Here is a 14,040-nt window from a genome sequence, read left to right as displayed (position 1 = left end):
TCCAGGTCTAGTACTCTATCTACTGCATTATCTAGTTGCTTCTTAACATTCTTGTTGTGACCTATACACCACTCCATACAATCCATGATTTTCTCTAGGGAGCATTTCTCAAGCTAAAATACAAGGTGGTGGACAAAGTCAAGGTCTTGGGGGTGAAAAAAACCTAGGTTGAAACATACTTCAGCCATTTATACCCCTTTTACAGACAAGGAAACTGAGGTTCAGAAAGCTTAAGTTTCCTTGTCTATAAAAGGGGTATAAAACTATTCATGATATTTACTTCACAAGAGTTTTTGTAAGGAACAAACGAGAAACTGTATATAAAATGCTTTGATAACTTTATAGTACAACTTAAATATCAAGTTATTATTAAAGTCATTGCTAAAACTCCTTGGCCATTCTTGGAATCTGTCAGCATGACCATGTTGAAAAATGATCTATGCATTGTGAAATTAAGGCCCTGAGAAGCAACAGGTGCTTGTGGCCACATCTCAAATAACCACACACTTGTGTGTGTTACTTATGGGCAGAAAGTTCTACAAATGAGAAAGAAGCATTTTATCACAGGACTCCTATCCCAGTAAGTTAGTCATGGCTGACTTGCCATTGGCCTGTTCTCTTACCTAAGACAGTCATAACTGTCTTCATGAGCTTCATTGGGGTCCTCCGGCGGCTGATGGACCCACTTGTGTGCGGAGACAAGACATTGGTTTTCCTCTTCACATACATGTAGATACGCAGGTACACCACCACCATGATAAGGAAGGCCACCAGGTTGGATACTGTCCAGAAAATGAGGTAGCTCCTGCTATAAATGGGAGCCAAGGAAGAGCAAGTAGAGATGTCACACAGGCAGTTCCAGCCAAGCGTGGGAACCGCCCCCATGAATATCGCTATAGCCCAGATAATCAGGATCAGCAGGGTCACCCTTTTCTTGGTCAGATTGCTATGGACTCTCATTCTCATGATGGACATGTGCCTCTCCACTGCAATGACCAGTAGATTTGTTAGCGAGGCCGTCAAGCTGGTGTCCAGGAGCCCCTGGCGCAGAAACCAACGGTTGACGGTCAATGTTTTGGAAACGGGTCCAGTGTTGAACATGAGGAAGACATAGGCAATGCCGGCAAAAAAGTCTGCGGCGGCAAGGTTGGCCAGCAGGTAGTAGAAGGGGAAGTGAAACTTTCTGTTCTTTACCACAGCAGCGATGACTAGAGAATTGGAAATGAAGATAAATAGACAGAAGAAAGTTCCAAAGCAGAGAACAATCATGAGCTTGGTCCCTGTCCATTCGTCTGCAGTGTCAGTGTTGCTCATGTTATAGAAAAAGTCCATGCGTTTATCATAGTGGCACTCGTTCATTATGGAACAGGGCAGGATAGCCTAGGAAGGAAGCAGCAAAAAAAACAAAACAAAACAATATATCAGTATGGAGGAATGATTAAACAAACAAATCAAAAACTATTTATAAAACACCAGGTGCAAAGAAAGGAGGATACAAACAGAAAAGCAAGATTAGATTGTAAACTCCTTAAAGACAAGTACTGTCTTTTGCCTCTTTTTATATCCTCAGAATTTAGCACATTGCCTGTCACATATGGTATTTAATAAATTTTTATTTAATTTTTTATTTATTTAATATTTAATGTATTTAATGTTTCTTATTTGATATTGATTGAGATGATTCCTTCTCTCAAAGAGCTCATATTCTATTAGGGAGAGAAAACAAATACATTTTAGCTTATGTCAGGTGGAAAAACTTAAATAAATATTTATGAAATGCCTACTTTGCACCAAGTATTGTGCTAAAAGTTGAATCTTCAGGATACGCAAAGCAAAATGGAAATGTGTCTCCTTGAGTAATGTTAGATAATAATTTTAAATAAGTGAAATATTTTTATGGAAGTGGTATAAGGGAGGGAGCCATAGATCAAGATTCCCAAACCTTGAAAACAACCACTATTCTCCAGAAAAACAATGATAATCCAGTCCAATCACAAGAATTTAAGTGCCTCCTATGTACAAGACACTGTGCTAGCTGGTACCCATCAGTATACCAGAATGTTTCTCTTACATCTTGCCCAAATATTTTTCTCATTTTTCCACCGTAACCATCCTAACCAGAGGACAAACAGTCTGTGACAAGTATGATCTTGCCTGGTCAAAAGTAGAGGAATCTATCAAAATAGATACTTTATTAAATATCTACTATATGCCAGGTCCTGTGCTAAGCACTGGAGATTAAAAAAAAAAAAAAAAAAAAAAAAAAACAGGCCAAAAAAACAGTTTCTGTCCCTGAGAAGCACCCAATATGATGGGGGATATGACATGCAAACAACTGTCTTAGTTGATCAAATGACATTTCCCCAATAAGTCTTGAGGAATCTCAGTCTGCCAGTAAAATCCTCCCTCTCCTTTCCTACATTCAAAAGAAATTTGAAACATTTCTTTGTTTCAAAGTTGTATTGATAACAGCCATATTTTCCCCAGACTCAGAGAATATTTATTGAGATTTAATTGAGCAAAGAATTGGACACAGACATATAAAGACATTCTCATAGACTCAAAGGCCATGGAGTTCAATCCCTTCATTTTATAGATTAGGAAAGTGAGTCCAAAGACAGTTAAGATTCAGTTTCCTAATCTATAAAGAGAAGAACTTGTCAGAATCAAGATTCAAACTCAGATCCACTAATGATAAATATAGCATCCCTTTCTCTTTAGTAGAGTGTCTCTGAACCTAAGAATCCTTTCTACAATATCCTTGAGAAGTGGCCATCCAGCTTTACCTTAAAGACCTCCAAGTAGAGGTATGCTCACTCCCATGGCAGCCAATTCACTTTCAGGATAGCTCTGATTGTTATAAAGTTGTTTCTTCAATTGAACCAAAATGTGACTCTAGAACTTCCTATTGTATTCCTCCTACTTCTGAACTCCAAGACAATACAGAACATAATAGCCCTTTAAATACTTTAAAAAAAAAAAAAAATCAAATTCTCCCATAAATCTCTACAACCCCAGGTTCAAAATCCTGTTTTTTAAACTGATCCTCATGAGGTATGATTTTTGGTCCCTTCACTGTGTTAATCATTTTTTTCTTGATAAGCTCAAACTTGTTAATGTGGCATTCCAGACATTGAGGACCATTTTGGAGAGAGTTCTAGGCTTGGTATGACATGTTAATAGGTATGTCAGACACACTGATCACACTATTAATAACACCACAATAGTAACTGCCAAGAATGAAGATTGATTTCATTGATCTCATAGACGACCAGAGCTGGAAATTTAACAAGAAGCACAAGAAGTCCTGCCTTCAGGAAGTTCACACTCTAATAGGGACTGAGATTAAGGTTTCTTCCAAATCAATCTAGTCACATCAAATAAGTACCATTCCTATCAAACCAAGCTGCTTCTAGTGTTAGAAAGGTTTTCCTTGATTTACAAAGTAAAGTGAGCAGAACTAGGAGAGGACTGTATACAGTAACAGCAATACTATATGATAATCAGATGTAGATTGACTTAAGATATTCTCAGCAATGCAATGATCCAAGACAATTCCTAAGGATTTAGGATGAAAATTGCTACCCACGTCCAGATAAGGAATGTAGGGAGTCTGAATGCAGATTGAGAGTTTTTTGTCTTTATTTTTCTTGGTTTTTTTTTTTTTTTTCACAATATGATTAACATGGAAATGTGTTTTACATGACTGCACATGAACAACCTATGTTAAATTGCTTTTCTTCTCAATAAGTGAGGGAGGAAGGAAGGGAGGGAGAAAACTGAAACTCAAAGATTTAAGAAACAAGAGTTTAAAATTGATTTCCTTCCCAAGGAAGGGAGAAGGAATTAGGGAAGGTTAGAATTTGGAACTCAGAATTCTTAAAAAAAACAAAAAAACAAAACAACCCAACAACATATGTTAAAAATTGTCTTAATTGCAATTGGGGGAGGGGATATTTTTTAAAAAATAAAACCATTCTGGTAGAAAATGTTTTTTTTACATGAATTGGAGGAATAAAAAAATATTAAAAAGAGAAAGATTTTCCTGACAAGCCTAAATATGTCTCTTCACAACTTCCATCTGTTCATCAAATATGATAATATTTATAAAGCATAGTTTCTGGCACAAAATAGATGCTATATAAATGTTTATTCTCTTCCTCTTCCCTTCATGGTTCTCTCCTTTGGAGCTAAGAAGAAATTAAATCCCTCTTCTATATGGCAATCCATCAAATTGAAGATTTTAGGTAGCTTGATGCTTTGCTGTTTTCAAGGCTAAAAGTCCTCAGTCCAATGAACCAATTCTCATTTGCCATGGACTCAAGGCACTAGGTCTTCCCAATTACCATCCTCTGGATGCTCTTCAATTACCAATGATCTTACCAAAAGTGATACTCAGAATGGAACCCAACACTCTAAATGCAAAATGATCAGGTAAAGTTACAGACCATTACTTTCTAATTCAGAGAAGTTCACCACTTTTCATACAGTTCAAGATCACATGATCTATACCCACTAGACCTTTTTCAGAAAAATTATATTATTTTTCAGGCAAAGATCTACTTTGGCAATCTATGTGTCTTTGGATATAGGCAAACTAATCTTTTGTGATTCTACTAAAAAGTAGAATGAATAAACTTAGATTATGACTTCAAGCAGGAATCAAGGAGAGCTAAAGATTGTTACCCATAGCCATTGGATTCAAATTTAAAGACACATGTTCCTTGGAAGAAAAGCTAAGACAAATCTGGACAGCATACTAAAAAACAGAGATATCACCTTGCCAACAAAACTCTGTATGGTCAAAACAACCGTTCTTCTAATAGTAACATATGGCTGTAAGAATTGTGCTATAAGAAAGGCTGAATACCACAGAAATCAACACTTTCAAACTGTGGTGCTGGAGAAGACTTTTAATAAGAGTTTCCTGGACAGGAAGGAGATCAGATCAGTCAACACTTAAAGAAATTCATTCAGACTATTCACCAGAAGGTCAAATACTGAAACTTAAATAACTTTGGCCACATAATGAGAATTCAGTATTCACTGGAAAAGACCTTGATGTTGTAAAAGATTGAAAGCAAAAGGAAAAAAGTTTGGCAGAGGATGAAATGGATAGATAGTGTCATGAACAGGAGCTTGCATAGCCTTCAGGAGATAGTGGAGGAGAGAAGGGCCTGATGTGCTATAGCCCATTAGATCATAGAGACTTGGACACATCTGAATAACAACCTCCCAGAGTTAATGAGCTCATGTAAATAAAATATTCTAACTTATATAAATGTCAACTATTAGTAATCTTACATACTCCAATAGAAGAAACATATTTCTAAAATTTACTTTTAAATTCAGATGTGTTTTCTAGAACTTAAAATATGGCAAGGCTTCATGTTATCGAGCTTTAACAACATCTACCCCAGAAACTGGGATCAAAGAAGCTTGTTTTTAATGTGTATCTTGGCATTTAAGCTATCGTCCAGAGAATTTGTAATTACATAATGCAATATGTTTTTCACTTCATTAATGTATCAAACTTAACTATTCCCATAAGAAATAAAAACTCAACACCTTTAAAAGCACGTTTCAGTAAAAATGATCAGCAAGTTTTGCAGATTATAATAATAATAATGTTAATAACATGTTTACACAGCATGTCCCAAAAGTCTTAGGGCAGTTTTAAACTCTTAAAATTTAAAGCCTTTGAGACACTTTATATGTATTCATGTAGATATAATATACATATATATCTATAAACATATATATATGCACACACTCCAAGACTTTGGGGACACTATGGATTTGGAAGCATATGTGTATAAAAACCGATTTGCAAAACACTTTATATATATTAGCTCATTTAAGCATTAGAACAAACAGGTTATATGAGGAGGAGGAGGAGGAGGGGATTTTATTTTTTCAGGTTAACATTTATCAACTATTTGTCAACATTTATTCATCAAACTAAAACAACTAAATTTAATGATTTAATTAAAAACTAAACTTTTCATCAAAAATACAAGGGACTTACAAAAAACCAATTATTTTGAGACATTTAAGTGCATCTAGGAACATCCAGAACATCCAGTACAAATGCCATGTTTCCACCTCTTTCCTCCATTTTGTGAGGTTTTACTGGTCTTCCCCCATTCTCCTTTAAAGTGTTTTGCAAGAGATTACACACCCTAAAAAATGTTGATCTTGGCTTTGATATCCCTCTGTAAGGCAAGGTCAAACATTTGCTGACTGCAGCAACTTCTGAACTCCCCGTGGCAATTGTTTTATGGTGATTATATTTTTCAAAGAGTTGACAACAATGAAAAGTCTATATTTTTGCTCTTAATCATGTGCCATTTGTCACAGCCCACAGATTATTTAAACAGGTCAGGTTGGAACTATTGAAAGTGCAGACTGTATCTTATCATCATTATACTTTCTTCTAATATGATGCTAATTTTGACCTTTGCTCTAACCAGACAACGATCCAACTTGCACACAGACAGACGTTCTGACATAACTCCCACATGAGTAATTAGTTATTTCCGGTCTTTTCAGAGACAGAGACAGAGCACACAGTGGAGACCAAGACTGAGATGAAGAAAGTTGGTATTAAAAGGCATCATTATACAGAAACTAAAATATAAAGAAAATTCCTATGACTCAGTCTTCCACATTTCTCCTTTGTATTCTATTCTGCTGGATGTGCCAAACATGTTTATGAGAACACTTAATAAACATTAAGTTAGCAATAATGATTGTTCTTCCGAAAATTTTCAAGATAGAGAGTTTTGCTCAAGTCATCTATTTATGACAAATAAATGACTTCTTGCTGCACATAAAATGCTAGAACTCCATTATGTTGAAAAACATATTTTAAGGACTTTTTTTTTGGTGACTAAAAAATTAATTAAATATCTCCATTGAGAGTGAAGTTTGTTGAGTACTTTCCAAGTTAAGCATAGATCCAAAACTTAGAACATGCCTCCAGGAGAGAAAATGTAAATGATCATAATGACAACAGAAAGATGAAAACAGAATGATCTGATAATTATATTATCTTCTAAAACTACTCACCTGCTACATAATTCTCATTAAAGTTAGCATTTATATAAAAATACAAATTTCTTTTAAATAAGGTGATATAAAATTATATACTTATAAATATGTAATATATAATTGTTTTATATAATTTAAGTTTATATAAATGTTTATTTGAACATATAAATAATTTTATCATACATTTAATATTTCTATGAGAATATATATTAATTTTAAATATACAAGTTTATATATAATTATATATTTATAAGCATATAATTTTTAAAAATAAAATTTTATAAGCTATCATATGGCATTATAGAGATATGAAAACTCATATGTAGCACTAAGCACATATAATTATCAGCTTTTTAAGTACAAATTTAATACAATATATAACTTACATAAATATTTTGTTTATATAATTCAAATGTATATAATCATTCATATAAATATAAAAAGAGCTCTCATATTTAGCATTTATATAACTACATAAATTTAAATATACACGGTATATATTATATATTCATAAGCATATAAGTTATATAAATTTATATTTTATTGATATAATTTAAATTTATGTAAACATTTCTATACAGAGCAACTAAGTAGTGCAGTAGACAGTTCTGGAACACGAAATGAAGAATGTGATTTCTAGCTTTAGACACTGGCTGTGTTACCCTGGGCAATCACTTTACCCTGTTTGCCTCAGTTTCCTCATCTGTAAAAATGAAGTGGAAAATGAAACAGCAAATCATTCTAGTATCACTACCATGAAAAGCCCAAATGAGGTCATTAATGAAGTTGGACATGACTAAACAAGAATAAAAAACAAACAAAAACCTTTTAAAAACATTTCTATAAATATATAACTTATAGCAAGTATCTAGCATTCTTATTCTAAATGCTGCCCATAATTATATATTCATAAATACATAAAAATAAAGATAATTTTATATAATTTAAATTTATATTTCTATAAATAATTCTCATTATGGCTAACATATAGGACCTACCCCACGAAGTTGTTTTGAAAATTAGGATTGTAAAACAACTGGCCAATCACAAAGCACTGTATAAATGCTAGTTATTATTATCATTAAACTGTGCATCTTTGAGGATTAACTTCTTTTTGGAAACTTAATTCTATTTAATTTCTTAATATTTTGACTGTGTCTATAATACAAATCACAAAAAAACACATTTTTATTAAAATACGCTTTTTAAAAATTCCTTTTTTTTTTTATAAGCCAGATACACAATGTTCAGATTTAGGGATTGGTTAGAGTCAGTAGAAGTTGGCAAACTTGAATCCTGCCAATTGCTCGATTTTTTTTTTTTTAAGATCCTAAAAGACTCTGAAGGCTTGACCAGACTGATCCAGTGCTGCCTAAAGCTGCTAAAGATGCAGGCTGTTACCATAATGTCAGAGTTGGGCAATTAAAGACTTCATAAAATTATGTTTTAGAAAGTCTATATGTGGCGCCTGAATGAAAGCTGCATGAGTAAAGCCTTCATTTAGACTCTCCCAGAACATGGTTCTCCAAGAAAACACCAGGCTAGCCTGTAATGTGGAAACAATTATGAAAATGAAGCCCTTTGCAAACCACTTGAGTGACTTTTATATCCAGCTGTATCCTGCAAGAAAACATGCCCTCCTGCTCTTAGCTGGCTTATGAACACCCTGTTCTCTTCCTCCTAACAAACATTTGGTGTATCTTTAGAAGAAAATTTCTGTTTAATTCACCATTTATTAATTGCTTCAAGTGTCAAGTCTGAGCAGGACCATGACTGCCCTGAAGATGATAAAGGTGGCTAGAGAGAAGAGACCAAAAATACAGACAGCAATATTTTGAGCACAAGTTGAATGAAAAGTAAAATGACAGAAGACAACCTCAGTATGCATTTCCCAAACCAATTGATCTCATTTCCCTTCTCCCCAAATATATTTGTTTGGTAACCTAGATCTCCAGCAGGAAAGGCAAGAGACAAGACTTCTCTCTACTACTGGTATGAGAGGCTTGAAGTTTTCAAAGCCTGTTAACATGATGGCCAACTGAGCCCTTAGACCTGTGTTAATTTTGTAAATTTGTAAATTTTCCATCAGGGTGGTAAAATAGCCATGTTATTTAGCATTATAATCCCCCACAAATTAAGTCTAAATCTAATAAAGACCAGAATTGTTTGAACCATAGGTTACTTGGATTACAAACTAGACTGGGTTAAATGCATAGGAGAAATCTGATAAAGTCCAGAATTGTTTGGACCACAGGTTACACAGAATACAAGCTAGACTGGGTTAAATTCACTGGAGAAGTCAATTAACCAACAAGTATTTATTAAGGGACTACTATGTACCCAGCATTGTTTTAAGGGCTGAAGATGCAAAGACAAAAGGAAACCAGCCTCTCACATCTCTGCTTTGGGAGAAATCATTATTAATAACCAATGATTTGGGGAGATTGTCACCTTTTTCTAAAGTCCTGATTTTAAAAGTTCAGTTTTACTGATAATGAGATTGGACAAACTTTCTTGTTTAGACCCCACCCAGGTAGAGAAGCCATTGTGCTCCACTCAGGTTTGGGTGGGGATACATTCTTTGAATAGAATGCCCAAGGCTATGGGTAATTTAGAATTAAATGAGATAATCAAAATTCATTTGAATAGGACAGTCCCTTATTGTAATATTCATTCTCTCATTAATTGCTAACCAACCTGAGTTGATTGCCACCCATAGGAAGATCCCTCTTCCAAAGGAAATATAAGCTATGAGCCTGCCGCCATGATTGTTTTTGGCTTATGAGAGAAAGGATCAAATGATCATTCTTTTATTAATAAAAATGTTAGCATTATTAATAAGCCTCTTGATTCTTTTTGAAAACCACAGCTTCTGACTTTCTGAACTTTTCTCTCCTTCCTTGGCTGCTGTTACCCTAGGATTTTCCTGGCCCTGATTCATCTAGATTTCTTACTCTTTTAAATCCCTTTGCCATGATGGCCCTCTTTTCTCCCAGGCCAGCTCCTCTACCTAGGGTCTCTATCTGGGGGATAGGATCTCTCCAGCCAACCTCCACTCCGCTCCTCCCTCTGCTTTTAATTTTCAAGATTTCCACTGGATCATGTTCCAGCAAGAATCTTTTCCTTCCACTCTTCAGCTCCCTTCCGTGTATTATCTTCCACTATTAGAATGTAAGCTTGGCATAGTGCTTGGCACATAGTAAACTCTTAAATTGCTGTTTGTTCCCTTGTCCTGCCCTCAAGGAAACACTGGGAAGAAAGATTCAAAAAGCATGGGATCCAGGAAGATATCACACCTCAAAGATACCTTATTGGATCCCTTTACTCTGTGCTAAGCACTATGCTAAGCACTGGGGATGCAAACTGAAGCAAAAAGAAATATAAGAGCTCTGCCCTCAAAGAGCTTACATTCCAAAAAAGGAAGATAATACACAAAAAGGAGCTAAAAAGAAAGAGAAGAAAGAAGCCAAGAAAAAAAAAAAGAAAAAGAAGGAAGAGAGAAAAAGAGAGCAAGAAGGAGGAAAGAAGATCAAAGGGATGGAGAAAAAAGGTTGGAGGGAAGGGGAAAGTAAGAAAAAGGAAACAAGAAAGAGAAAGGGAAAATAGGAGGGTAGGAAGGAAATCAAAGAAGGAATGAAGAGGCATGAAAGAAAGGGAAGAGGAGTAGAAAGAAAAGGGAACAAGGAGAAGAGATGAAGGGAGAGTATATAAGGGTGAGGAGGGAAGGAGGAAAAGGGAAAGAAAAGAAAAAGAGGAAGGAAAGGAAAGGAGAGCAAGGGAGAGAAGGGGAAAATGTAGGAGGGGAGAAAGAAAAGGAATCAGCAAAAGAGAACAGGAACAAATAATTTATATCACTATTTTTCTTTCCAAAGATTGGGAGTCAGCAAGACTTTGCTCTCCACTAGATTGAAAAAAACTTTTTTTAAAGCATAAGTGGGATTTCCCTTTTCATCCAGGAATCTAAATTTCCTGGGATGTTGAATCAGCTGGTTGCACAATGAATAAATAGAGCAATCCTCAGATGGGATTTCCCTCTTCATCCAGGGAATCTAAACTTCCTGTAATATTGAATCAGCTGGTCATCAGCTGGTCATACAATGGATAGAGCACTGCCCCTTGGATCAGGAAGATCTGAGTACAAATTAGACACTGACTAGTTGTTTGACCTTGAGCACATCAGTTAATTTCTATTTGCCTCAGTTTCCTAAACTATAAAATGATAATAATAATAGGATCTCTTCCCAAGATTGTTGTAGAATCAAATGAGATCACATTTGTAAATCTCTTAGTACAGTGCCTGGCACATAGTAGGCACTATATAAATGCTAGCCATTAATATTATTATTATTGATATTAAAACATTTTAACAATTTTAATAATTGTACTAAAAAGGGTAGATTGCCTTTTGTCTTTCCCTTCTTTCCCCGATTTCTCTTCCCCAACTCCTACCCTCCCTGACACCAAACAAAAGGGCAGATTGTCATGGAGACAAAGGAAGGGAAGCCTTAGCCAGACTAAACTAATGAACAAAAGAAGGAAGGGAAAAACAAAATCCATACTTATATTAGAGCTGGAAGGGGGGGTTCAAATCTTTGATTTCAACCCCTTCTTCAGGAGGATCAAGGGAACAAGCAGAAAGAAAACAGAATAGATGGAAGAATCCAAAGCAAAGAAAATTAAGAAGAGGAAGAAGCAAAAACAAAGTAGAAGATCAACAGGAGGGAAAAGAGGATAAATTTAGCTCTGCAAATAGACATGGTGTCCTAGAAGTCTTAATACAAGTGAAGTTTTAAATTTGCAAGAACATAAAAACCACATTTAGACTTTTGAGATACCTTGTATTTGTAGACCAATCCTTGAATTTCTATTGGGAACTCCCCAAAGGGGAAAAAAAACTATTTCCACCAACGCAGAAGGATGCCTGTTTTGCCAGGCAATCCAAATTCACTTGGAAATGTTTCGCAAAATAAACAAACATACAATAAAACACAAATAATGTTAATGTGTGATTTTTCTAAGTTAACATGGATTAGCAGGATAATAACATAGATAAGCATGGATAATTAACATGATCCTTTTCTTTTTGAGTTTGGCATTACTTCTCTAGAGCGATGAGATGATAAGTGACCGGCCTGGAGTCATGTAACCAGTTTGTAAGAAAGACAGGTCCTAGACCCAGGTTTTCTGAACTCCAAGATGAACTTTTTAGCCACTACTCCAGGCTGACTTTCATACATGTAGCAAAGAGCCACAACAGCCAATTTCTGGGGATAAGGATGTGATCTGTCACAAGGTTCTCAACACGAGCAATGACCTTCAAGATTTACTCTCTTGAAGAATTTTTTCTTTTGTATGCCCCAACCATGGTAGATAAAAGATTACCTTTAGAGGACCACTCATAACATTCACTTCCCCAGAGAATCAGTGACCACAAGCTGCCTCTATTAATAATAATAGGAAAAAAGATTTAGGTATGTGGTGGTAGGAAGGGATTATTGACCATAAGTATTAAGCATTTTAAAATCTAAGATCAACTAACTAATCATACATGTTTCAAAAAGGATTCTAAATTTTAACCTTTGCTAGTAGCAAAACAAAGAAAAATAAGACGTGATTTAATTGAAATGGGTATTATAACATAAAAAAATTATAACAAAAATATAAAATTATAGCATATATATAAAATATTAAAAAAACATAAAAAAAGCTAAATAGATTCTCTTATTATAAGTAAATGGGATGAAAGGATATAGAGTTGTATATGTAGAGTTGGAAAGGACTTTAAGTATAATCTTCCCATTAACAGATAAGAAAACAGAGGCACAGAAAAGTAAATTATCAGAGGTCATCCAGGTGGTAAATGATGAGGATAAAGGGGTACCCAGATTCTTCCATTGTCTATAACCAGGGCTCTTTCAATACTTCCTTCTAAATTGAACAGAATATTCAAAATCGCTATTGACTTTGTAGAAAGCTAACATTTACTGGGAAGGAGGGGAGAGAGAAATATTATTTATTACTCCCAGTATAGTAAGAAGCAAGTTAATTTTTTATTCCTAAGAAACTAGACTCTCCCTTAAGAAGTTAGATTCCCTAATTTAGAGCAGCCAAGTTTTCCAAACCGTTAAAGGTCAATCTTAAATGTACCTTATGATGGGTATATTTAGAATCCTAAATGAATCTTATAATCCTATATCTCTAACCCTAAATTGCTCTTCTGTTCACTGTAGGCTAAAAAGGCTCTCCTGGAAGACCAATAGATTTTAGTCCCATGAGTAAAAGATGTAGACCTGCTACTGAGAGACAGCAGAATAATATGATGCTGAATTCAAAAGGAGGAAGGAAGAAAACCTATCAGAATCTAAAAGGCTAGTAGAATCTAAAAACTGGATTCCATCTTCTATTTCTCAGCAGACCTCTTTGATCTCATTTGTGCCCTCTACCAGGACAGAAGGCAACTTCTCCACACTCTCTCATCCTGAATGATTCTTACTCAGGTTTTTCCATAAATACTCCAAAGATGATCCACCCAATACATTGGGGGCCTTATGGATGGCAGTGCAGGCTGGCCATCTGCGATTGTCCCTCTCCTTTGCTATATGACCAACTTATCTCCTTTTTTACTCCTCCGTATTCCCTTTGCTGTCTCATATACCATTTTTGACGCACAATAATGTTGATACACAACTTACACCCACTCATGCTCTTTGAATCACCCTCAATTAGCAATCCAAATTTGGATGAACTCTGTTAAAAAAGATCTCATGAAGAGTCTTAAAATAAAGTGTAAATATTTCTTTCACTAATAGAACAGAAACTTTTGCTGATAGAAACATGTCTATTAAAGAGAGCCAGATGTGAATTTTTGCAGCTGTCATTATCTCTTTCCTGAGGATTTAATAGCTGATAAGTTCTTCAGCCACATTTAACAAAAATCTTACCATGGACATGGGATATGCATGTAAAATGTCTTTTTCCATAAAGACT

General features: G+C 35.0%; 1 protein-coding gene across 1 annotated transcript in view; it reads right to left on the bottom strand.

Annotated features, from left to right (window-relative positions):
- Positions 1-14,040, bottom strand: part of LPAR3 (lysophosphatidic acid receptor 3) — a 121,920-nt gene that overhangs the window by 81,325 nt on the left and 26,555 nt on the right. Inside the window, exon 2 of the mRNA XM_003767344.4 lies at positions 624-1,380. Within this exon, the coding sequence (XP_003767392.1) occupies positions 624-1,359 (736 nt within the window). The 5' untranslated portion in view covers positions 1,360-1,380. The remainder of the gene's footprint in view (positions 1-623; positions 1,381-14,040) is intronic.

This window comes from Sarcophilus harrisii, chromosome 4 (genome assembly GCF_902635505.1).
Source record: "Sarcophilus harrisii chromosome 4, mSarHar1.11, whole genome shotgun sequence".
In the NCBI taxonomy this organism is placed as follows: domain Eukaryota; kingdom Metazoa; phylum Chordata; class Mammalia; order Dasyuromorphia; family Dasyuridae; genus Sarcophilus; species Sarcophilus harrisii.
This window is presented reverse-complemented; position numbering and strand designations above follow the sequence as displayed.